The sequence below is a fragment of the Fundulus heteroclitus genome, chromosome 9 (genome assembly GCF_011125445.2).
Source record: "Fundulus heteroclitus isolate FHET01 chromosome 9, MU-UCD_Fhet_4.1, whole genome shotgun sequence".
Classification (NCBI taxonomy): Eukaryota; Metazoa; Chordata; class Actinopteri; order Cyprinodontiformes; family Fundulidae; genus Fundulus; species Fundulus heteroclitus.
The window spans coordinates 12310246-12335787 of NC_046369.1; the positions used below are offsets into that span (position 1 = coordinate 12310246).

Here is a 25542-nt window from a genome sequence, read left to right on the forward strand (position 1 = left end):
GCTCCTTAGCATTCAGTAAATATTAGTTTCACTAAGGTTTGTTGATGACTCATCTTGTAAACTAAGTTTGATAAAACAGGGATATGTTTAAAGTACACCGGTCAGTTGGTTCTGAGCACCAATGTTGTGCTTATTGATTGAAACACTGCTGTAAAGGCATGCTGCCGATGTGATCCTTATGAGGTGACGTAAAATATACTATTTTATTTTCTATTGTTGGACTGAAGAGTAATAGACAGCTGATTTTAGCCAGGATATTCCCTACTAAGAACTGCTTGAATTCACAACTGCTAAATAAGGGTTTTGGTGGGAAAATATTGAGGTACATTTTTGCAACTGTTTGTAGGATACCTGTCACAGACTTAGATTTTGCAGAGAGAAAAAAATGAGGTATGTTACTTGACCCATTTTTAAACTGGTCCGATCAAAGAAGAGACACAGTTTCTCAACTCTAAATAGGTTTCCTGAGAAATCAGGTGACAGTTTTTAAAAAAGGTTGTGTACTTGACAATTGTTTAAATGATGGAGTTAAATCCCTTATTTTTTATTACTGAATTGAAGTTCTCCATAGCCCAGTGAACTATGACCCGTCAGTCAGACAGGCAGACGTCGGCTTTTCATGCAGCAGATAGCAGCTGTTTGCACATCCATCGGGGGAGAGGTGAAAGTCCGGTATTTGTCTTTCATGTATGTGGTAGAACAGTCTTTGCAAAAACTAGGATTTATTTTATTTTATTTTATTTTATTTCTCTTTCTCTCTCTCTCTCTCTCTCTCTCTCTCTCTCTCTCTCTCTGTCTATCTGTCTCACTCTCTCTCTCTCTGTGCATGTGTGTGTGTGTGTGTGTGTGTGTGTAGAACAGAATGAGTGTGTACCTTCTAGTCCTGTTTCTGGCCGTGCTGCTCCATGATGGGAAAGCTACAATCGAGTTGCAAAGCTGCAGCAACCCTGATGCAGTGAGAGTGGCAGAAGAGGCCCTGGAGCAGATCAACCACGACCGGACTGACGGCTACATCCTGACACTCAACAGACTCTATGATCTCTCTCGCACACCAAACCAGGTTAGGACGAGAAATTGCTTGCATGTACAAAAAAATAATAATACAATGTACACAAAAATAAGGCCTTAACTATCAAATTTGCAGGAACTCTGACATTTTTTGGTTCCTGAAGTAAAAACTCTTGCCGAGCAAATCATCCTGAAAGAGAACCCAACGACACTATGCACATTTATAGTCTAGCTACCCTTCCTATCTGCACTACTTGTTAAATTAACCATGTCCTTAATAAACTTGTATTTGTTTTAAATTGTAAAACACATATTTTTACTCTTGTACCCAGGAGAAAGGTGGCTCAGTTTACAACCTGACTATTGACGTGCTGGAGACGCAGTGCCACAGTTTCAGCAGGAAACCATGGAAACAATGTGAAGTCAGAGAGCTTTCAGATATCCCTGTAAGTCTAAAATAGTTTTCCATTGTACTTCATTTATTGGAGCTCTCACATGTTACAACAATGCAACATTTGTTTTTAAATGTGCTCTTTAACGTTTGTCGTAAAGCTTCTGGTATTTTCCTTTTAATTATCCTTTTTTGATTCACAGATATTAGAGCAATTCAGAAGTGCTTTCTATTCTGATTCTTATACCTAATAATAAACTGAAGTAAAAGTATTTTTAGAAAGATTCTTTTTATTTGGCTGATGCTACTTTGCTCTAAGATTGTGTTAATCAAGAATAAATACAAAAACACATAAGCTGAGTAAAGTAATTGCTACACTGGAAATTTTGATATAATTCTAGAATGGGGTCCTTTTAGTCCTCAATGCAAAGTGAGTGCATACATGTATTTGCTTCTTACAGGTATATGGAGAATGTCAGGTATATGTTCATGTTGATGCTAAGGTCAAACTTCAAAGCTACTTTTGTGCCCTGCGAGAAGGTAGGTGGAATGATCACAAATAAAAAATAATGGTCTAAACATGTTTAATTTTTTAAACCTTGATTCTATTAATTACAAGGAAATATATGTTGAGAAACAAAATCTGCTTTGCTCAAAAGTTTGTGCAGACAAACAAGGACTTTATCTTCAGTTCTACAAGAGTCTTGGCCACCGAAAAAAGACCAATAAAATTTAAATTAATAGTCAAAATAAAAGTTTATTTTTGCTTTTTTTGTCATTTATCTTGCTTTACCCTTTAGATAGTGCTGTTGTTGTTTTTATGTAGCTGTATTGGTTTTTATGTAGCTGTATTGGTATTGGGTTTCATTTGTTTTTTTCTATTTCTGAACTCCTTTTACTTTCTCCTTACTGCATATACTAGCCATAAAATTGCAAAGTTTAGCTGTCAGATTTCCCATCGCCCCTAACATTCCATAGTAGACTGAAAAGGTGTGTGCAAACAAAAGTTGAATATTTCTGGAAAAACAGTGGGCCCGCTAGCAGAGCAACCAAAGCTGTCCTGGTGAGCTCACTTACATACATCCGCTACAACCACTGTTGTATAAATCTGCTGTGTAGCAATGTTTGTCCTTCGCTTGATAAGAAAACCTAAGATTAGTTTTGTTTTCAATGTTTTTACTAATATTATTAATTTACGCCTTGTGTTACACAGGTGGGAAATTGCATTCATGTTTCAGAATTGAGCTTTTGTCACTGTGGTGTAGCTATTTTTCTTTGACTTTTGCATTTAATCCCTGTGTTTAGTTCCAGCTACTGCTGTACTCCATGTGTGCCCAGATTGTCCTACAGCTGACAATCTAAATGAACCAGTTATCAAGGAGACGGCCCAGTTATCTTTGCAGAAGTTTAATAAGGAGAGTCAGCTTGCCAACTACTTCACTTTAGAGAACATTACAAAAGCTAGCTTACAGGTAAAAACAAACAGACCTCAGCAAAATCATGAACCATGACACTTTAAATCTTGAGGTTGCAAAAATCTTCAAGGGTACAAATACGTATATACAAGAAATTGATTAATTTAGTGTGAGTCTAATGTATTATATTGTCGAAGACAAAATCGCAAATAACTGTTTTTGTGTTGTTGTTTTATGACAAACAGCAATCTCAAAAATTTCGGCTATAGTATCTACAACCGTGATTCCCAAATCTCTTAATTTTAATTAATGATTTCCGTAATGTTATTATAGTGTTACTGTGTGTAAAATGAGTTTGCATGTTTTGTCAGTGGGTTATTGGACCGGCGTACTTCGTAGAGTTCACTATTCTGGAGACGGTGTGTTCAAAAGAAGCCGACGTCACTGTGCTGACCCATTGCCCACCAATGAACTGTCAGTTTGCTGTGAGTAAAGCATTTAAACATTGTTTAGTTTAGTCTAGTTGTTTAAAACAAGTTTTGATGTGTGATGAATTTTATTTTAGACAATTACATGATTAAAAGAAACGACCACTAGATGGTGCAATGGTTCTTTGGGTGGGAAAACAGGCATTAAACCTAAACATACCCTACCATTGCCATCATCTTGCCTCTCGGTTTTATTGCCTTTTCTTCCCAGCCAAAGAACCATTGATTGGCAGCACTTTGCCACATCAGCACAGGGAGATAATTCAGTTCAACTGAATTGTTATATATAGCACTAATTCACAACACCTGTCATCTCAAGGCAATCATATGGACAGATTTGTGAAAAAGGTTTTCTACCTAATGAAACCCAGATTGCATCGAGTCACTGAGATGACGCTAGACTCCGAAGAAATTTTTAATGACCCAATTTTCCACCAGTATTTAAACACAGTGAAAAAAACAGATCTCAAAACCCCTCACGCACTTGCAAACCGATCCGTGCGTAAATAAAGTCCTGTCCGTGGATATCAGGCAATTAATTTGCATGTATGTACCGATTTGTATGAGCAGGAGCTCTTTTGTATTGTTAATTATCACACAAGCAAGACTAAAAGTAAAAAAATCCTTCTGTTGAAATTTAACATTTGTGTGATTTGTTCTTGCATGTGTACATTTATTTTGCATTCATATGTTTTAATACTTGTGTGTGCATTTCAGCACACATTTGCAATTACCTGAAGTTATGCGCAAAATATTTTTTTAGGGTTTATAGCACATGTTTTACACATACCCAAAGCTACGCACAAATGGGTTTACACAGTTTACAAATCATTGATTCTGTTTTCCTGTCCCCTAACATTTTAAAAACAACATTACATGATATACCAATATCAGGAATAAGGGCTGAACTTAAACGAAAAGGTAGCCAAAGTCCAAAGAAAAACTTTCAGACTTTTTATGAGGCCAACAGAATAGCTCATCAAGACCTCCTAAATGGTAAGCTTACATCATAAAGTAGATTTATTGACTGACCCCTACATAGGTCCTGAGCTTTAATGGTTGAGTGGATGATTTTTCCCATAAATGTAGGTAAGAAATGCCCAAGTCCCTTTTTTGAACTATGCATGCGAAAGTCCATCTTATCTGCTCTTCCGCTCCTCAAATCCATTCTGGTCTTACTTCTTTTTTCGGAGGCCTTCCTCTACTTCTCAATGACTGGCCAACACCAAAGCTAACTGAATACATAAACAGTAGAAGTGAATATAACATAACACCTCGTAACAAGGAGTGTTACGAGGTGTTACATGAACGCATCAGAATGGTTGTCATGTGAGACAACCCCCCCGGATCTATACGGCAAAACAGATTGTCCACTATATCTTTAATGTATCAAGTAATTTAATCACCTTCACTTGATTTCAACCAAATTAAAATCATTAGAGCTCAAATAGAATCCCACTATCAAAGAGCAAGAAGCTAACAATTATAAACTTTTTGTTTATAAGTGTTAAGATTAGGTGTACTGCATATTTATTTTAGGGACTAATTTTGCAAATATAAGCTGACAGACGATTGAAGAATGAAAAGTCACATGCAATCTATTCTTAATTTCTCTTTTAGCACAGGGGTTTCTGTAAAGGCTCCCACGTGACTCTGGAGGAGACGTTTATAATCACAAACCCTGTTGGAAAAGACGCTAGCTCTTTTCAGAAACGGGAATCTATCGACGTCAAATGTGAGATCTACGAACCACAGGTATTTGTTTTGACTAATATTATGGACATTTCAACATAATTATCACATTTGAAATTAAAAACTTCAGTCAAGGAGTTGTCATGACATTTTTGTAAACTTCCACACACTCTAAATATAAAGTGTCAGGGAAAACTCTCAATCATGAGGTAACATCCAACTCATGGCCTGTGCTAAGCTTTAATATTTACATCATTGTAAAAGCAATTACCAGTTCCAGACAAACTCTAAAATAAGCCATGCTCTATTAACTTAGGGCAGCTTTGATTGATTTATTTACATCATTAAATCTCCAGGGTGGAAGTTCATAAAAAGAAGTAATATGTTTCATGAACAAGAATTAGGTTCACCACACCTGAGAATTACGTTTTGGACTTACAGGATTTTCAATGATTATCCATCCAGGCTTAATTATATATAGACACCCTCACTAACATTTGGTAAAAAGTTCCTCAGCATGTTGCACCTTTCATCAAAAGGTATTCTTAGCCATCAACGAGCATCTGGTAATTTTTGGATATTTGGATATTAGACCACTCTTCAGAACTTAATCTAAATTGGTAGTTTAGTTTTGGTTTGGAAATTAATAAAAAGGCTGACATTAAGCTTCGATGGCAGGTTTCCGAAAGCCCCATCCTGAACCTTAACTTTGTGCACTTCAAAGCCAGGTCTGTACCCAAACAACATTCAAACAGGTTGTTTAAAATGTACAAATTCTGCCAAAAAAAAAAGAGGTCAAATATCCAGTCAGAACTGTGCCAGAAGCTTGTTGATGTAACAAAGTATTATTGAGGGTATGTGTTTCTGTCTGTGTCTTATGTAGTCCCTGCATGGACCAGAGAGCCCCACCCCTAACTCGTGTTTTATTTTAGTCTATATTTCAGTGTTTGTTGACATTTTTTAAATACGTTAGAATCCAAAAAGGAAGGACATCTATTATTGTATTTCTCTCGAATAACTGCAGAATTATAATTGTGAAAGAGTCATTCTTTCATTCTTCTTTATGTAGGCTTCCACTGTGGAGGAGCAGGCCCATGCAAAAGCAGCTAGTGGGCACCTGGAGCAACATCAACACAACCACACGCACCTGCACCCCCATGAGCATGTGCATTCTGTCACACAAGCCACCGACAGCACCATCCCCAACCCAAAAGGCCATCTTGGCAGGATTGTGTTTGAGCCTGCCAGTCCCAGATCAGCTCCAACTGCCAGCTCCTGTCCCGCTGCTAGGAGACACAATTTAGGTTTACGCAATCCATTGCTCTGATTACTTGGATTCAATTTTGTTCAGTCACACAAGCTACATCTTTTGCTGGGGCTGGCAGAAATAGCTGTTACCAAAACGTAGGATGGTAATAACCTTTGTTTTATCAGCCATTATTGTAAGACAATTGATTCAACTGATTCTTTGATTAAACCATGTTTCACATTTGATTTTGTTTGTCCGAAAATGTGAACTATTTGACAAATCGGTGTATTTACAGTTCAGAAATATGTCATATTCTGTCACCAGTAAGGTTTCAAGGAACGTTATTGTTTCTGAACACTGCTGTGTTCAGAGAGGTGAAGGTGCCAAAGATACGATGGTCAAATTAAGTAGGACATTATTTATGTAGTGACTTTCTAGATATAAAATCACAAATTGCTTTACAACAGCCATCAATGCATAAAGAAAAAAAACAGACCAGCATCATTAGCAAAAATCTTTTGGTTTTGATTTGGGGCTTGATCTTCAATGATTCCAAAAAAGGAGTGCTAAATAGTGTGGTCAGACAGGAAACTACACGAGCAATAAGTGGTCGGGTTGCATTTGATCTACAAAGATTGTATCCGCAATGGATAATATATGCAAGATGGATTCGGTCCGTCCCATTTAAATGAGTAAATTGTGTGTCTCCCCTCCCCACACATACATAATTCAATCTTAAATTAGCTTTAACATAAACAGTCCCGTGTCTCAATATGAAAAAACAGCAATTGAAAGATTAATCACTGGACATTGCACTATTATGATTTATTTCAGTTCACAACATTTTTATATAGTGCCAGTCCCCCCCACAAGTCATCTGATGTCATATTTACAGTAAAACATGTAAACCAATACCCTTAAAATGTTTCATACAAAAATAATAATAATAATAATAAAGTGTTAATACGAAATTTATAAATGTTGTAGTTCTATAATCATTTTCAGTAAGACGTCAACTCCAGATGATCATCAGAGGGTATTGTGGGAAGATGTTTTGGAAGTTTTCTTAGAAAGTCAAGCGTATGAAAACTGTGTGATGAACTAAACCAACAAAAGTCTATGAACATAATTTCTTTTGAAAATAGGCAAAATATTTCCTCCTTAGAAGATGATAAGTGGTGTAATACAGTTCAGTCCCTCTGACATCCGGCCCGTTACTGATTTAATCTCCATTTCAGAGGTAAACTCCTCCTACACTGCTTAATCATTTCCTTCCTGAGTGGATTTCCCCCTTTTTGGTCAAAGCTTTATTTAACCAATTCCAGCCTCTGGGATGTAGTTTTTCTTCCTGCTCTAATACACCTGATTGAAATGCCTGTATTCCCACCTCAGGCATTCAGCGAGTCCAACAAATAGGCTTGTTAATGACCCGCCAGGTTTTGCTGCTGCACTGTGGGAAAGCCAGACCAAAGACAAGACACCACAGCAGCCCTGGAACTGTGGGGGAGGCAGAAAAGGCTCTGGAGCAGGTCAGCCATGACAGGACTGACAGATAATCCCTGATTCTCAACATTCTACAACATTTCTATCACACACAAAATAAGCTTAGCATTAGAATTACAATGACTATTTTTTGTTTGTTTGTTTTTAAACTTTTACTGGGAAAACAATTGACCTTAGAGGATAATAAAGATACTTGATCTTGAAGAGCCCCAGAAAACTGCCTTTCCCAGCTTGTAGAGCCATGTCCAAGAAGACTTGAAGATGGGATATTTGGCAATGTTGCTTTAGAATATAAAGTCATTGATGCTGATATCTAAACACTAGACTAAGAAGTTTTGCGCTGAATAAATTACTAATTTTCCTAAAATGCATTTCCTGCCATTTGTTAGAGCATACCTTAGATCTTTAAAAACAAAAATCCATTTCAGACTAAGTCTTAATATAACAAAATGTGGAAGGAGTGAAGGAGATGGGAAGTGGGAATATCAGAACTGGAAGAACCGAGTGCCTGTCATTAGGAAGTAAGTGCTTTCCACTTTTCTAAGAGTTTTAAACCTTAATCTTTATCTTTAGTTCTGGCTGTGATAATTTTGAAACTTGCTGAAATTGTGGCATGACTCAGAATCTGAATAACTTTGTCATTCAGACAGCTTCTGAGCTTTTTTAAGGTTTCAGTACTTTTGTTAACCTAAAACATTTGTTAAAGATAATTCTATATTTCGTATGATGCATCAGATCCACATGAAACTGAAAGCTGAAATGTTGATCTCATATTCATCTTTTGATCACAAACCCAAATGTTTGAAATCAACAACAGAAAAGGAGAGAATGTTTCATAGAAATACGAAAGGCATGTTATCAACCAGTTGATTTTTAAACTCCTTGAAAAATAAATAGAAATTTTCTAATGTCAAGTCAACATAAAAAAGAATAATATTCTTTTAAAGCTTCATCATCTCATCAGACTTAATAGAAAACAGAAACAACTTTCAGCTGTATAGTTTATTGAAATGCTAAAATCTGTATCTCACTGACTCTATTTGTGTTAACAGCGAACCTAACCAAAGCTAACTGTATACATAAACACTAAAAGTGCGCATGCACAGCCGGCAAGCAGAAACTAACAAGGACACACATTGGCGTTACATGAGCGCGTCAGAATGATTGGCATGTGGGACAACCAATAGATAAGGTGATACCCTTCAAACCTGAGTGACAGAGAAGGGTGAGGGTAGATAACTCAGATAACTCCAAATGGCAGAGATTTGACTGAGTTTTTACAGGCCTGCAGCTCTCATAGAGATCTAATTTTTTTTAACCGTGTTTTCTGATTACATAATGTATTTACTACTGTTAGGATAGAAGGACCATTTCACCCAGTATAGCAAAAAGTGTTTCTGAACAGGATTACCAACTATAGCTTTAATGGCACCTGAACAACTCGCTAATGAATTTTACAATGAAGATAATTCAAACTTCATGCAGTTTAGTTCTTCACAGGGTTTTTGGCACTGAGCTGAGTCAAGTTACTCACAACACTGTTGATTTGTGCTGACAGTGTTATTGGCATGTTAAAAACCGGCACTCACAACGTGCCCAGTGGACTGCTAGAAAACATGACGCAGTTGGAGAGATGAACTGACTTGTTTGATGTTACTCTATACAGCAGGAAGAAACTGCTACAAATGTATACATACATCTCTGAGGACTATTTAACTGCCAGTAACATGTTTAAAGTTACACAAAACAGAGATCCAGGAAATCAAGAAAGCCTGCTCAGACAGTGGAATTCAGCTAACAAGAAAAGCTTGTTGGCTGCTTTCTTTAAAACGGGGAAAAACTTGCCAGTCAAGCCTTATTTATAAGAAAAAAATAATAACTGATGCAGAATCATAAGATGTTCCTTTGGGTGAACATAATAATAATTATTATTGTCATTGTTGTTTGTAATCATCTCAATGCCTTTGATTTTATTCACTTTTCTGTTCATTAAAGTATCCTTATAATTTTCTTCTGCATCTCAAAATGTTGGCCACAGGGTGTCACTCTTCCTCCTACTTTATGACGTTAAACAAACTTGCTGTTTCTGTTATATAGGTTCACACAAACCGTTTGAATTCAGAGACATGCTCTACATTACCAAAGGTGTCCAGTCACTGGCTTTAACTGGGATATGAACTTAAGTGACCTCCCATTCTTAATCCATAGGGCCTTGGTCCACCCTTTGCAGCTATCACAGCTACAACTTTTCTGGGTAGGCTGTCCACAAAGTTTTGGAGTATGATTATGGGCATCTATGACCATTATTTTAGAAGTGGATTTAAGGTCAAACAATAATGTTGGACGAGAGGGCCTGGCTCTCGGTCTCCGCTCAAACTCAAAGGTGTTCTATTGGATTGAGGTCAGGACTCTGTCCAGGCCAGTCAAGGTCATCCACACCAGACTCTCTCATCCATGTCTTTATGGACCGTGCCGTTTGCTGGATGCAGAGTTATTTTGGAAGAGGAAGTGGCCATCTCCAAACTATTTTCTCATAGGTGGGGGTGTGGAATTATCAAAAAACTTTTGGTCTGGTGAAACATTCAGAGTTCCTTTCACTGAAACTAAGGGACCAGGCCCAGCTCCTGAAGAACAACTCTACTCCAGAACGCACCACCACTGCTTTAGGGTCCAGTGGTGACAGCACGCTATCACCACTGCAGCCGACGCTTCATTTTGCACTCAGTGATGCATGTCTTGGATGCAGCAGCTCAGCCATGGAAACCCATTCCATGAAGCTCTCTACGCACTGTTACTGAGCTGATCTGAAGGCCACATGAAGTTTGAAGGTCTATAGCGACCGACTCTGCAGAAAGTTGACGACCTATGTGCCTTTTCATTCCCAGCACCAGCTCTGTCAGTTTATGTGGCCTACCACTTCATAGCTGAGTTGCTGTCGCTTCCACTTTGTTTTACTGCCACTGACAGATGACTGGAATGTTTAGGATAGAGGAAATGTCAAGACTGGACTTGATGCACAGGTGACATGCTGTCATAACACCATGCTGGAATTCACTGAGCGCCTGAGAGCGACCCGTTCTTCCACAAATGGAACAAATTGGAACGCCTCATTTAAAATATTTGGATGGGTGAGCAAATGATTTTGGCAATATGGTGTATATTTATTTATTTTATACAGAATACCTCCTAATTTCAGACTACATTGCGTTTTGTGCATAATAACGACAGTTAGATACAACCAGTTGATGTCAACTTCATTTCACTTCAAATCGAGTTCAAATCAATTTCAGTCTCAGGATTTTACAAATATAGCAGAGACATAACCCAAAAGAGTTTTTTCTTTCTTTTTTTCTTCACTTTCCAGCTATGCACCACTTTTTGTTGATCTGCCATTAAATCCCCCAAAACACACTGACATTTGTGGTTCTACCAAAACATTACAAGGTTTAAAAGGTATGAATACTTTTCGGAGGCAATTGTGTTTCTGGGGAAATTTGAGTTGTTGCTAAACTTAATTTTCTGTGCTCAAAACATCCGTCAAAAGAGTCCTCTGCCTCATTCACGTCATTATTTAATTAGGACTATGCTGTGTCAGCCCTGGATGTGCGTGGATTGTGGAAAATGTAATTGGACACCTTTGTCTTTGTGCATTAGAAATTGATTACATCTAATCTATCCCAGAGTGTGTGCTATAGGCCCATTTTCTATTGTTTTATCATTACGTTGTAAGACAGCCTCGGGCTAAACTAAATGGCTTGTACTCATTATCCATCCTACTGCTTCCATTTTGTATGTTCAGCCTTTCTGAAAATAAAAGTGATTTACTCATCTTGTTGTGTGTCTCTGTTCACCACCGCTGTTATTGTAGCTGAAACAACCCTTAGCGTGTGTAGTAGCAAGTGTGTGTTTGAGCGTGCATGCGTGGAACCTCACACAGGCAGCCGTTTACACCCACACACAGCGGTATGTGTTTGTAGTTGATTAAGAGCAAGAGAAGAAGGGTGGCTGCATTTTTTCCCCCCAATGAAGCAGCAAAACGCTCTTGCAGCTGGAATTCAGAATCAACACTAAAAGTGTACAGAAAGCTATCAAACGATAGCATATCATGTTTTATTTGTTTCTTACAACATTTGGTAACATTTAACTTCCTTTGAGTCAAAATTTCATAAACCCTCCACAATATATGCGATACAATCGCCTTCATGTAAATAAGATGGAGGGATAACTGACAATTTTCATTTGCTTTAATAAATAAATTAAAACATTGTTGGAGATATTTCCCAATATTTAAGGCTTATCCTGAAGAGTTATATGGTATGTCAAATATGTGATAACACAACAGTTTGATGGAGGATTTTGAAACTCACAAAAACTCCCGCGGCATTTGATAAAACAGCAGAAAGACTGTTGTTTAAGTAATGAGCAAAAGATATTAGTAGGAATTCGCAAACCAGATTTCTAGATTTGTCTTCACACATCCTTAAAACTCTGGACAATTATCTAACTTTGAAAAAGTTTGGTTTTTGTTTGTCTTTATCTCAGCCTTGGGGTGAACAAACTGAACCTGGCAGTCAATTGATTTTGTACTTTACCAGTATCCCTTGAACCAACAAAATTGTTCATTTAATGAGTGCCATAGACATAACAGATCTTTTTCTTTTTCCACATTTTATGAATGCCATTAATAACTTCAGTCTATACTGTAGATCAGGGGTTCTGACCCCCGCTGGGTCGTGAGATGATTGTATGCAGATGTGATGAAAAGATTTAGTATTTTTATATTTGTGAAACGGATATCAAAGAATCACTTTACAAGCACATCCACATTTCTCATTTTAACGCAGGGGGATGGCTTCACTTCTTTGTAAAAGGTCTTACAAAAATGTACTTTATGCTTGTAATCTTATGACTTTATTCTTACCCCCCCCCCCCCCCCCCCCCAACAAAATATGGTCGCCAATCTCTGGCACTGTTATTCTGGGGGTCGTAGGCAGAAAAGTCTAGGAACTGTTGAGAAATATCAGTACATTTTCTGACGTGTCTCTCTTTTTTTTTTTTTTTTGCTTTAAAAAAAATACATAGTTTTTCCCCCAGTCCCCGTATGCAAGTTTGTTCTTTATTTTTATTTTTTTTATGTAAGTGGATGTGTGGGATAATAATTGAGCCTGGGAGAGTTTTTGATTTGAGTCAATTAAAGGGGTTCAAGCATCTCATCATCAGGACAGGAAGCCTCTCTTTGAAGATTTTTACAGGAGACCTCTGGGAAGATTTCTGGCCTGGGGTCACCAGGAAGAGGAATGTTTGGCTTTGCCTCCTGGATCCGTTATCTTTATGACCCAATCTAACATTGTAAAGAATTGCAGATGCAAAGAGAGTCTAGTATTTTAAAAAATCCATGGATTTTAATTATAAACTCCTATTGTTCTCTGCAGCTTGTAGTCGCACAAGGCCGGCTCCCATTTGACATTTACAGTGGAACCCTGCTGAGATTGTACACTGATCTCAACAACCTGGCTTACAAGGAGAATATGGTTTAAAAGCCAACACCCAACAGACAACCATGTACTGGATAAACTGGGCAGGATTAACTAACGCTGTATCCTCTGAAAAGAGTCTTAGGAAGATACTGGGTTGCTGTGCAAGGTTGCCGGTTTTATTCCGTAATAACTGCTCATGCAGAGACAGCAGCTGTTCCTGTCTGCTTCTACGCTTGTTTGCTGTCATAAGGAGGGGAAGGTTAGGACCTTTGCATGGTTAAAGACTTTGCATGGTTTAGTATTTTTTTTTTCTAGAAATGTTCTTTAAAATTACACATTTACATTCACTTGTGGAAGTATTAACACCACTTGAACTTTTCTTATTTTGCCACAGTTCTTTTCATATTTTACTAGAATTGAGTAATAAAAAGCAACGCATAATGGTGAAGTGAAAAGAAAATGATTAGATACAAAATCTGTTAGAAACAAGCATCGTCGAGGTGTGGTATGCATTTGTATTCTGCCCCTCTAAGTCAAAATTGTGTAGAACCATCTTTCACTGCAAAACAGATGCAAGTCTTTTAGGACATCTTTCAATCATTATTGCAAATAAAGATACTTAAGTTGTTCCTGATTCTTCAATTTGACATAGCTCAAGTTCAGTCTGATTGGGATGTATCTGTGAAAATTACATTTCCAGTGTACCATAACACTTAATTGGGTTTAGGGCTACATTTTGACGTGATATGCAATCCAACTTTGATGTAAACCAGTCTTCAGTCTCAAGTCTTTTACAACTTTGAATATATTTGTTTTCTTGACTGCCATACCTTTAGTCTGACCTGCTTCCCTTCCAAGCTAAATGAAAATATCTCCAGCACATCAGATCTTTCAACCTGTCCATCACCACAGCAAACAGGTGCATGTGGACTGCTGGATCAAGCTGTTAGCATTCCTGTGCCTCGAGGATAAGATTCAGCAGTCCACCTGCACCTTAAGAGCAAAGGAGAGATTTTTGATGATAGTGAGGCCCAAATTTTATACAGATTAGTTAAAGGTTTTCAATCTAAGAAAGCCCAAGTCATTGACATTCCTCTATCATATGCTGTCATATGCCTTCTCTAGAAACACAAATGCAACACAACTCCCTTTGGCCCTCTCTCTACTTTTCATCAACAATCTCAAAGCAAATACTGCATCTCTAGTACTTTTTCTCTGCATGAAACCATACCCGCTTCTCACAGACACTCACTTCTGACCTTAGTCTAGCTTCCACATGTCTTTCCCCTAACTTCATTGTGTGACTCATGAACTTTATTCCTCTGTACTTGTCATAGCTTTTCACCTCTCCCTTTGTAGTTGAAGATTGGTATCAGAACAGCTCCTAGATTCCTCAGACATCTTCTTGGTCTCTAATATCTCATTGAATAGCCTCGTCAAAAACTCAACTGCTGTTTCCCCTACCCTTCCATACCACCACAGGTATTTCATCAGACCAACTGCCTTAATACTCTTTATCCTTTTCAGTGTGTTACCTCATCCCTACTAATCTTTGCTACTTCCTGATCCAAAATGGATACGTCTTCTGCTATTTGTTCCTGCTCATTTTTCTTATTCATCAACTGTCCAAAGCACTTCTTTTACTGGAGGACATCAGGGCCTATTTTTCTCACTCTACTAAGCTCTACTGTTCTCCAGTTTTGCGTTGCTTGTGGTCATTTCAGCTTTTAACTTTTTGTTCTCTCTCCTTTATTTCTTCATAGTAGGTACACCTGATTTGGCGTTCTGTTAGCTGTGACATCATCCAGGGAAGACAGATCACCCGCTATTACAATCTAATGTAAAACAGATTACTGGATCAATGTGTGCTTCTGTGCTTTTTGGTCTGTCTTGTTGTGTCTCTTTTCTGTCTTCTGTAACCCCCAGTCGGTCGAGGCAGGTGACCGTTCATACTGAACCTGGTTCTGCGGGAGGTTTTACCTTCCTGTTAATGGGAAGTTTTTCTTTCCACTGTCGCTTCATGCTTGCTCAGTATGAGGGATTGCTGCAAAGCCATGGACAATGCAGACGACTCTCCCCGTGGCTCTACGCTTCTCCAGGAGTGAATGCTGCATGTCGGGACTTTGATGCAATCAACTGGTTCCCTTATATAGAAAAATTTTCAACAATCTGTATAATCTGACCCAATCTGTATAATATGATTGAATTTGACTTTGTAAAGTGCCTTGAGATGACATGTTTCATGAATTGGCGCTGTATAAATAAAATTGAATTGAAAATTCAATTGAATCTTCCTGTCACACTTGTTGCACCTGTCAGTACATTTCTATTTTGATCATTAATCACCCTAACCTGCTGAACATTATGTCTTTCAATTATTTATGCTCGACATATAATGGATTGAAAATGCTCTGAAAATCATCTATGGGTTTAGAATGTTGTTTTATAACTTTACACTGCTCTAAACTGTAACATTATTACTGGCCTGCCTGATGTGTTCTTTGGTCTTCGTGATGCTATTTTATTCACTAATGTTCTTTACCAAATTCCTGAGATCTTAACAGAGAGGCAGTTTTTATACTGAGATTACACTGCACACAAGTGGTCTTTATTTAATAATCTGAAGGCTTCAGGAGGCAATTGATTGAAATGGATTTAATTTAGGTGTATGAAAGTTGAAAAGTACGGTGGCCGACAGGTGCAAATGCGCAGCAAAAGAGAAAACTTTTGCATGTTTTCTCTTTTGCTGCGCATTTGCACCTGTCGGCCACCGTAGAAAAGGGCCTGAAAGCAAATCAATACCTTGACCTTTTATATTTTCACAAAAAAATGGACAATTTTCTTTTCACTTTATAACTTTCACTAGATTAAATCAGAATAAAAACACCAACCTCTGTGGCTAGAGAGTGATAAAACATGGATAGGTGCAAAGATATAGACCCTTATGCAAACCACTGTATTGTTGTGTATAGTCTGTAATAACCTAACAGACAAATAGACTTAAAAACTTGATGCTTTCTCACTTAAATCTTGGAAGTTGTCTCACAATATTTCTGTTTAACTTGTTTGAATATACAACACCCACACAGGTAATTTCAAAGCTCTGTTGCTAAGTAATGAAAAATTGCATGACTCATGCTGGTCCTTTAATTTAGACTTCATGTGTTGTCAAAAATGCTCATAAAAAGCAGGCAAATCTGAACTAAATTTCGTAGCTATAGATGTAACTTCTTAGCTACCAGCATCCATGATGGGTTGTGTGCTGCTTCACCCCTGAGGGTGTTTTTAGGAGGGGTGCTTTGTATCTTTCCAAAGAGGTTATGAGAAAGTGCATTTGTTCCAACCCAATTCCCCTTGTCCAACCGCCTGAGATAACCTTAAAGGGAGAATCTCTACTCATGGGAAAAGACATGTGACTGATGCATTATAAAACACGACAACAGCATTAAACTGAGCTATACTGTGTCCACTGACCACATCGGTCCGTGCTTCCAGAGATGATGATTTCATTCATAATGGTTGGGCATATTTGTGAGAACTGCTTGAGATAGAGTTATTGCCCTTGTGCCTTACAAAAGTGTTCATATTCTTTTTTTTTTTTATGTTGTGGCATTACAACCACCATAAGTGGTTGTAATGCCACAACACAACACCAAAGTGTTTCATTGCGATTTTATGTGATAAACAAAAAAAGTACAAAATTATTGGGAAATGGAAAGAAAATAATAATGGTATTAAGATAAGTTTCTTTTTTACAAATATCTATGAAAAGCATGGTGTGCATCATTTACTCTAATGTATAAAATGCATTGCAGCCTTTGAAAATCCCATAATTTGTAAATATTGCATCTACATAATTCAGTCTCAGTACAGATGCAGCAGCTCTATGAAGGCCTTGACATTAGTGATCCAGCAGATTCATGAAGAACAAGGCAATCAACAGACAAGTCAAGGGGAAAGTTGAGAAGAAGTTAAAAGCAAAATTAGGTTACAAAGCAACAGCCCAAACTTTTATACTAATGATCTTATATTCAGTCGGTCATTGCAATCGAAAGAGTATGACAAATCTGCAGACCTACTACCACCTGAACCAACATGCCAGGTAATCTGTTATTAGATGAAGCATCTACGAGGCCATTGGTAATTCTGGAAAGCGCACAGATATCAACAGTTCATATGGGTGAATTTAATGACAGCACAGCCGTAAGTCATCTACTCCACAAATCTTGCTTTTGTTGATGACTGCTAAGCAGAAGATACTGTTGAGGGGAAACTGTAGGAAGCTCTAGATGCAGTTTGCCTTAAGCCATGTAGAGCTTTTTCCCCCGACCGCTGTCCTCAGGGCACAATGTCATGCAGGGTTAGGACATGTCGCTGCTCCACATGTGACTGAATTGATTCCATTACCAGGTGCTTGGCAGCAAAGAAATACCTAAAACATGCATAACATAGTGCCTTGAGGACCAGGGTTGGGGAGGACTGATGTAAGGGACACCATAAACATGTGGAAGAAAGTGCTCCAGTCAGACAAGACCAAAGTTTTACTTTTTGGGCCACAAAAAGGCAATATCCAACACTCCTCCCCCTCAACATACCATCTTATGTCACAATGAGGTGGCAGCGGAATCCTGCTTCTGGGATTCTGTTCTTCAGCAGGGACAGGGAGGCTTGTCAGCGTTGATGGGAAGATGGTTTGAGCTAAATCCAAAGCAGTCCTGGAAGGAAACCTATCAGTAAGAGATCAGACTTGAGCCTGGGGCAGCCAGAGTTACGATGGAAAGTTTCATATCAGACCATATTTATTTATTAGAATGCAAAGATCGTTCTACAAGATATTGAGTCAAAAGGACTGGGTGCAAATGCAAGCCATATTTTTCAGATTTTTATTTGTTAGAATGCAAAGATCGTTCTATTCAATTCAGCTCAACACCATTTCATGATACATGTCATCTCAAGGCACTTTACAAAGTCAAATTCAATCAAATCATGCAGATTGGTAAAAAAGTTTCCTATTTAAGGAAGCCCAGCAGATTGTGTCAAGTCTTGACAAGCACCATTCACTCCTCATGAAAGAGCATAGAGCCACAGTGGACAGTCGTCTGCATTGTCGATGGCTTTGCAGCAATTGCTCATACTGAGCATGCATGAAGCGACAGTGGAGAGGAAAACTCCCCTTTAACAGGAGGAAACCATATGCAGAACCAGGCTCAGTGTAAAAGGTCATCTGCCTCTACCAACTGGGGTTAGAGAAGAAATAGCAGAGACACAAAAAGTACTGAAGCAAACATTGATGCAGGAATCCTTTCCACATTATATGGTAATAGCGGTTCTACAAAATATTGAGTCAAACGGACTGAGTGCAAATGCATGCCACATTTTTTTTTTTTAAACTTGTAATAAAAGTTAAAACCCATTTCCACTTTTCAATTATGCACTATTGTATTAATTTGTCACTTAACCCCCCCCCCCACACACACACACAAAAAAACAAAAAAACAATGATGTTTGTTGTTGAAACGTGAGAAAATGTGCAAAAATCAGAGTACACATACCTTTGCAGGGTACTTACACTCACACTGAGGTGCTCTTAATGATCCCTTTATTCAGCTGTGAACTACTGATTCGAGGACAACTAATTTTTTTCTTTACATTTAGTAATGAACTAAAGTTTGAACACAAAGTTGCTTAAACTTTTAATATTACTTCTAAATGAACAGGATTAATTTTAAATAAAGCCATTTTTAATCCGCAAATGAACAAAGTGAAACTTCAGATGATATATTTGAAAGCCTGGACTTAGATACTTTACTATCCCAGTAGCCTTTCCACTAATTATGCATAAAGAGATAAAGAATTAAGGGGATTTTTACAGTTTAATGACTTCAAAAGGCAACGCTTTACCCAAATAATTTGTGTGACCTGCAGTGAGCCAGTGACCTAAAACGTTTTTTTTTTATTTAATTTTAAATACATATATTTTTTTACTTCTTCAGTGGGTCCTGATTAGCAGTAGAAGAAAGAGGCAATTTCACCCTCAATTTTTGATAGCAAAGATGCATCAGAGGATGCAATATCAGATTTAGCCAGTAGTTGGCAGCCTTGCACTTTTTAATCTGCCCAGATGTGCAGTTTTTTTTCTGTAACAATACACCTTCCATCATTATTTTCCCAAGAAAATGTACTAAACTTTATTTAAATCTACCATAATCTCCCCCAAATCTATAATAATAATAATAATAATAATAATAATAATAATAATAATAATAATAATAATAATGTATTATTATTAGTAGTAGTAGCATTAATAGTATTAGTAATATTATTGGTGGTGATAATAATAATAATGATGCATAAAACAAACACAATAAAATACAAGCAAGCAAGATAGATAGATAGATAGATAGATAGATAGATAGATAGATAGATAGATAGATAGATCTATTATTGTGCAATTTGGAAAGAACATGCCCTAGTTTTTGTTGTTTGCATATTTGTTTGTTTTCATTTTACCAGCAACGTCAAATATTAAACAAACAATGAATAAACTGTAGGACACAACTTGTTAGTCTTTCATTCAGGTTTCCTTTCATTTTTCCCCAACTGTATGTTTGTGTACGTGTGAGTATGTAAGAGGAAGAGAGGTTAGAATGGAGCAGAGGGGGCAGGTACGGGAGTTAGAGCCACTCCTCCGGCAGGGCCACGGTGCGCCCCTGTTCCAATGGAAACAGGTAGGATTCCCCGCACTCGCCAATCAAACTCGCCCTACGCGGCGAAGCAGGGTGGAGAGTGCACGAGTCCACAACCGGAGGCAGGACGCAGCCAACTTCCACAGAGAGCACGGGAAAAGTCGGGAAAACACATCTGCTCCCCGCATGACGCCGTCTGGCTTGGCCTGCATGTGTCTTCAGCGCGTTCCCTGCAGCTCACCGGAGCGCTGCTGAAGTTCTCCCCGCCGCTCGGGCTGCTCTTCAGGCGGCGTCTGAGCGTCGCTGCGCTCGGGACGCCTCGCTGCTATGGAGAACACCCACTGACCGCGTTCTCGGATTGTTTGCCTTGGATGTTGCCCTTCTCCAGACGACCTGGCTTATATCCCGTTGGCGTTTCTTTACCGTGTGGATACATAAACAGCTGGGGGGGAGCAAAATGCCGGGGAAAACCAAGTACAACCTTGTTGATGACGGACACGACTTGAGGATCCCGTTGCACAACGAGGAAGCATTCCAGCATGGGATCAACTTCGAGGCAAAGGTGGATTTTCCTAACTCCTTCAAAGTGAAAACAGGCAATGTTTACAGTCGTTTTGAGTACAAATGAACGTGTTTCCCCCCCAACAGCCTTACAAAATAAACAGCTGACGATTGAAACTACATTTTACGACTTTTTAGAACCAAATCCTGGCTGGTCTGACTCCTAAGAAAAGTAATTTACGAGCTTAGACTGTGGACTAAACGCGCTGCACAGTGAAGTAGTAATTAAAGTAGCATCGAATGGTTTGGGTTAATATAAAGAAAATAAACGGCAATTATTGTGTCATTAACGCACCTCTTCTACCTGTCCGGCAGTATATCGGCAGTCTGGATGTGGCGCGGCCGAGCAGCAGGGTGGAGATTGTGGCTGCGATGAGACGGATCCGGGTGAGTGGAGACCCGGAGAAAATGCCCGGTTTATTTATCTGATACATAATGTTGATGTTCACCAGACATCGTTACAACGGCGGGTACAGTCTGGGAGCTAAATTTTAAAATGATTGAATGCAGTGTTGTTCTTAACCTCTGTGTTGAGCTGGATTTGACAGTGGTCCTCAGATTTCTTTTTATTTCTTTTTTTATTTTTGTGTATAAATACGTCACTAAATTCTAGGTTTTACAGGAAAGCCTTCTTACCTGTGACCAGCCAGCTTTCTAACTCATCACAATAACTGTGAGGTTGGTCACAATTCTATAAAATCCCCCCCTGGTTTTCAAGCTGGGAAATGAAACATTGTTAGGTTGACTTCCAGGTCAAAGTTCAGAGGTAAGTGGAGCGCAGCTTTAGTCCATACTAGGAGTTCTTAAAGTTCCCCCCCCCCCCCCCCCTGGCAGTTCTCTCATGCAGCCATAGATGATGGGCTTGAACAACTCATCTTTCCTTGCTATTGCTGCTTATTAGCCCTGCATCACAGCACATCCAGACTTATTTTTGTTCCTTTCAAAGAATTCATACCAGAACCTTTTCTCTATACTACCTAAAGCAGCCCAAGTATCACCAATGGTGCTTGTATCACAGTTTGAGAACGGCGGGCGAATGCTGTTATATGAACTAAACAACTGGGAATTGGGAAAGGTTTGTTTTTGCAATTTTTTCTAAAAATAAAAACATTTATTGAAACACTTATTCTGTTGACTAAATGCCTCTATAACAGTTTGAAGCGCAGAAAGAAAAGTTTGATGGTAAAACCTTTGTGCATTATTAGATGTTGGCTGTTGGTAAATGTGTTTAGTGTCTTGTGCTCGGCTAGCCTGGCGGGAGGTTGGGTCTCCCATGTGCTCCATCACTGTTCTGAAGGTTTCCTTTGAAGCTGTGCGCTGGACTGTGATCTCTCCCCCTTCTCTCTTGCGCTTTCCTTTTTTTTTTTTTTCTCCCCACTCTCTGAGGCTGTATTTTACTGCTTTCAATTCCAGGAAGTAGACTTAATCTTAATCAGTGCCAATTTGACTGCAGACTTTTTTTTTTTTTTGAAGCAAGCTGATGTAGGTGGTGTTGATGTTTGAGGATTATGGCCCACCTCAGTTGTTTACCGGGGTTAATGGAGGATTTCTTCTAAACCTCGCACGCGTGTTCACATACAGCTGCCAAGGCCACTGCTCCTCATATTTGCCACCGTCTCCATTTGAACGACTATAGCGCAGAATATACAGTGCCTTGCAAAAAGTATTTATACGTACCTCTATACATTTTCGCATTTTGTAACAGTGCAACGCCAAGCTTCAATGTATTGTATTGAGATACTACCAGCTTTGCACACAAACTGAGATTTTTGCTCTTTCCTCTCTGCAAAGCAACTGAAGCGCTGTCATACTGGATGTAGAGTGCTTGTGATGAGCAATGTTATAAGTGTCATTGCATGTTCTCAGTTGGAAAGACGCAAGTATGGATTCATCTAAGTCATTTTCTTCTAGCTCTGGCCAGATGTTTTGGGCCATTGTCCTTGTGAAAGAGAATCCTCAACCGCAGTCTCAAGTCTTTTGCAGCCCCCAACAGGTTTTCTTCCGGGTTTTCTATGTATTTAGCACCATCTGTCTTCCCATAAACTCTGACAACCCTTTTCTGTCCCTGCTGAAGAAAAACATTCCCACAGCCTATTACCTCTATTACCATGTTGTGTGTGTGTGTGTGTGTGTGTGTGGGGGGGGGGGGGGGGGGGGTTGTTCGGGGTGACATGTGGTGATAGTTTTCCTTTAAACATAATGTTTCTGTTTTTTTATGAGGACCTAAAAGTATAATTTGGTTTAATTTGATCAAAGCACCCTTTTCTCACCTGTTTGCTGTGTCCCTTTGCTGTGAAAAACTCCATATGGAATTTGTCACATTGTGTTCTTACTACAGTTCATCTGTCTTACAATTAAGGATGGGTACCGAAACCCGGTATCAAAGCGGCTCAGGGGCCACATGGGCCGGTCTTTGTGGACCGATATTAGGCACCGTGGACTCTGTGGCGCACCGTGCTGAGCCAGCCCGCACCGCAGACTGCGCTCACTGTCAGTGGTGTAGAGTCCGCGGAAGTATGTGGGGCTTAAAGTTGTATTCAACAGTTCAGAGACTCAAACTCAAACATTTTATTACCAGTCTCAATGTTCTGCTCTCTCTTGTTTGCCTTGCTATCTTATCCACCATAGGGAAAGGTGTCCCACTCGCTGGTGAAGGTACAAGGGCAGAGCGAACAGAAAGTAATAATTGTCGACAACGCACGCTGCCATTACTGCCATAACAGCTTTGCTTGCAAAGATGTTACCACAAGTAATTTGACAGAACAACTCACGGAAGTCCACCACATAGAAACAGAAAGGTACACTGTGTTCGACCGCCAGAGTGCAACAGCAAGCTCTGCCTCTCAGTCAGATACAGCAGTTATGGATGTATGTACAGAAGCAAAGCAAACATATGAAGCATTCACATACGTTTGCATTCAGCCCTGTATATCATATGTGCACAATGTTTTTGTCATGACATTTAAAACAAAGCAAAATTGTAATTGTAGGCTATAAATTATTTGCTCATTTAATATGAGGCATCTTGATGGCCCAAAAAGACAACATCTTCTATTTTGGACTGGGCAGTTTTTTTTAGTAATATGTACAATTATATTATTAAAGTAAATTTTCTTGTCTTGTCTGTCATTATTTGTTTTTTGACTATTTTTTGATTGGAAAAAAAGGAATCGATAAGGGTATCTATAAAGTACCGGACTGATAAGGAGTGTCGTTAAGAGTAGTAGTATCGATAAATCCTTAACAATACCGATCCCTTCTTACCACTCTTCCATTACGGCTGGATTGGGGAGAACTAACAGGTCTCCCTCTGCACCTCCTACAGAATTACTGTCGGCTTTCTGGCTGTTTCACTAAATAACCCTCTCTTAGCCAAAACATGTCCGTTCTGGTGCACAGCTATTTCCTGGTAGGTTTACAGCTGTGCCATACTCTTTAAAGGTTCAGGTGATGGAATGAACAGTGTGAGGTCTACACAGAAGAGCTGGATTAATATTGAGTAAATTATACACAGGCGACTTGTCTAATCAGAGGAGCTTTGATGGCAGTTGGTTTATCCAGGGATGTTGGAGTAGAAAGGGCTGAACACAAATGCTCTCTCCAAATTTTCAGAGATCCATCCATCCATCCATCCATCCATTTTCCGACATGCCTTTACCTGTTGGGGTCGCGATGGGTGCTGGTGCCTATTTCCAGCTGTCAATGGGCGAGATTTATAATTTCGTTTAAAAAACATGCATCCTCTTCCCTCCACCTCATAAGTATACTCTACTTTGTGTTGGTCAGCAACACAAACTCCCAATTAAAAACATTAAAAGTTTGTGGTTGTAACCTGACAAAAGGCTGGTGCAGCCAGGAAAAGCATCACTTCTCCATTAAAAGGACTTAACTGCTCATACGAAGCAGACTTAAAAGGGTGTTGCCTTCAAAGCATTTACCGCTGCTGTTGTTGTTGGGAGGAAAATGGGCTTTGGTTTGGCTCTTCCTGCATAAAAGTGGTTTGCCACTGGCCTGACAAGACAATGGAAGGAAGCCACAGGTATCCAACTTGGAGAGGAAGTCATAATGGAAATCTTGAGACAAGTGGGGAAGGTCTGGTGACGTTTGTAAGCTAAAATAATTTGGTTTGGTGTTTTATCTAGTGACTTGACAAAAACAGAGTCTTGGTGTAGTTTTTTTAGAAAGAAAAAAGCTAAAATGATCAGTGCCTTTTTAAAGACTTTTTCATGTCCTATGAATGAGGGACTGATCCATATTAACAATTGTTATTTTTTCTGTTTATCCAACCATTTAAATGCAGGAGAGCACATTACATTATTGTATAGTAAGTAAACAAATTACCATTAAAGTTTGAAAGTTCAGAAAATAGATGATTTCCCCTCATTTAACTAGTGATGGGTTTCGCTGATTTATTTTTACGTTTTGTTGTTAGTTATAACTTTATTATGCTATAAACGTTCATCAAAGCAATGAGAGAGAAGCAACTACATTATAAAAAGGGAAATATGGCAGTTTTACCACAGATGGATTACTTTGTTTCCAGAACTCAACAAAAAAGTGTTTTAGGGCCGTTAAAAACTTGTTTCACGTCTTACCACATTTTGTTGGTACTTATTAATTTTGGATTGGAAAAGAACGATATTCAAACATGTAAGTATTCTTATGCTTAAGTGCATTTCAGAGACAGTCTATTCCTAAGTTATACTTTTCTGTGAAATAGTGCCGCTTAGATGTGGAAAAGAACAATAGACGTGGGAATCTTTTACTATCTCACGATTCAATTCTGATTTTTGGAGCCACAATTCAATTCAAAGTCCAGCTGGGGTATGGCTGTCTCACTGAAAAGTTTCCTGCATACCTTGGGTTCACAAGCCCCATGTTCTCCACCACACTGTAATGGTGCGTTCAGACCGAGTGCGGTTTGAGCATCAAAACGGCATCCAACACCTCAGCTTGGACACTTGAACAACTGAACTTCAGCAAAGTGTGGACATACTGGTCTGGTGTTGGGGGGAGTTTGGATAACTTACCTGAGATCCCAACTTCTACTCTAATCCTCCTCCAGACAACGT

The 25542-nt window shown here is 38.8% G+C and overlaps 1 protein-coding gene across 1 annotated transcript in view; it reads left to right on the plus strand.

The window, feature by feature from the left end:
* Positions 1-562: 562 nt before the first annotated feature.
* The window catches only part of si:ch211-284e20.8 (uncharacterized protein LOC563738 homolog), a gene marked incomplete in the record, with an annotated part of 38784 nt that continues 13804 nt past the window's right edge, over positions 563-25542 (plus strand). The window contains 8 exon segments of the mRNA XM_036141024.1: positions 563-672; positions 857-1060; positions 1341-1454; positions 1861-1939; positions 2705-2871; positions 3186-3299; positions 4923-5057; positions 6064-6208. Of these exon segments, the coding sequence (XP_035996917.1) occupies positions 583-672; positions 857-1060; positions 1341-1454; positions 1861-1939; positions 2705-2871; positions 3186-3299; positions 4923-5057; positions 6064-6208 (1048 nt within the window).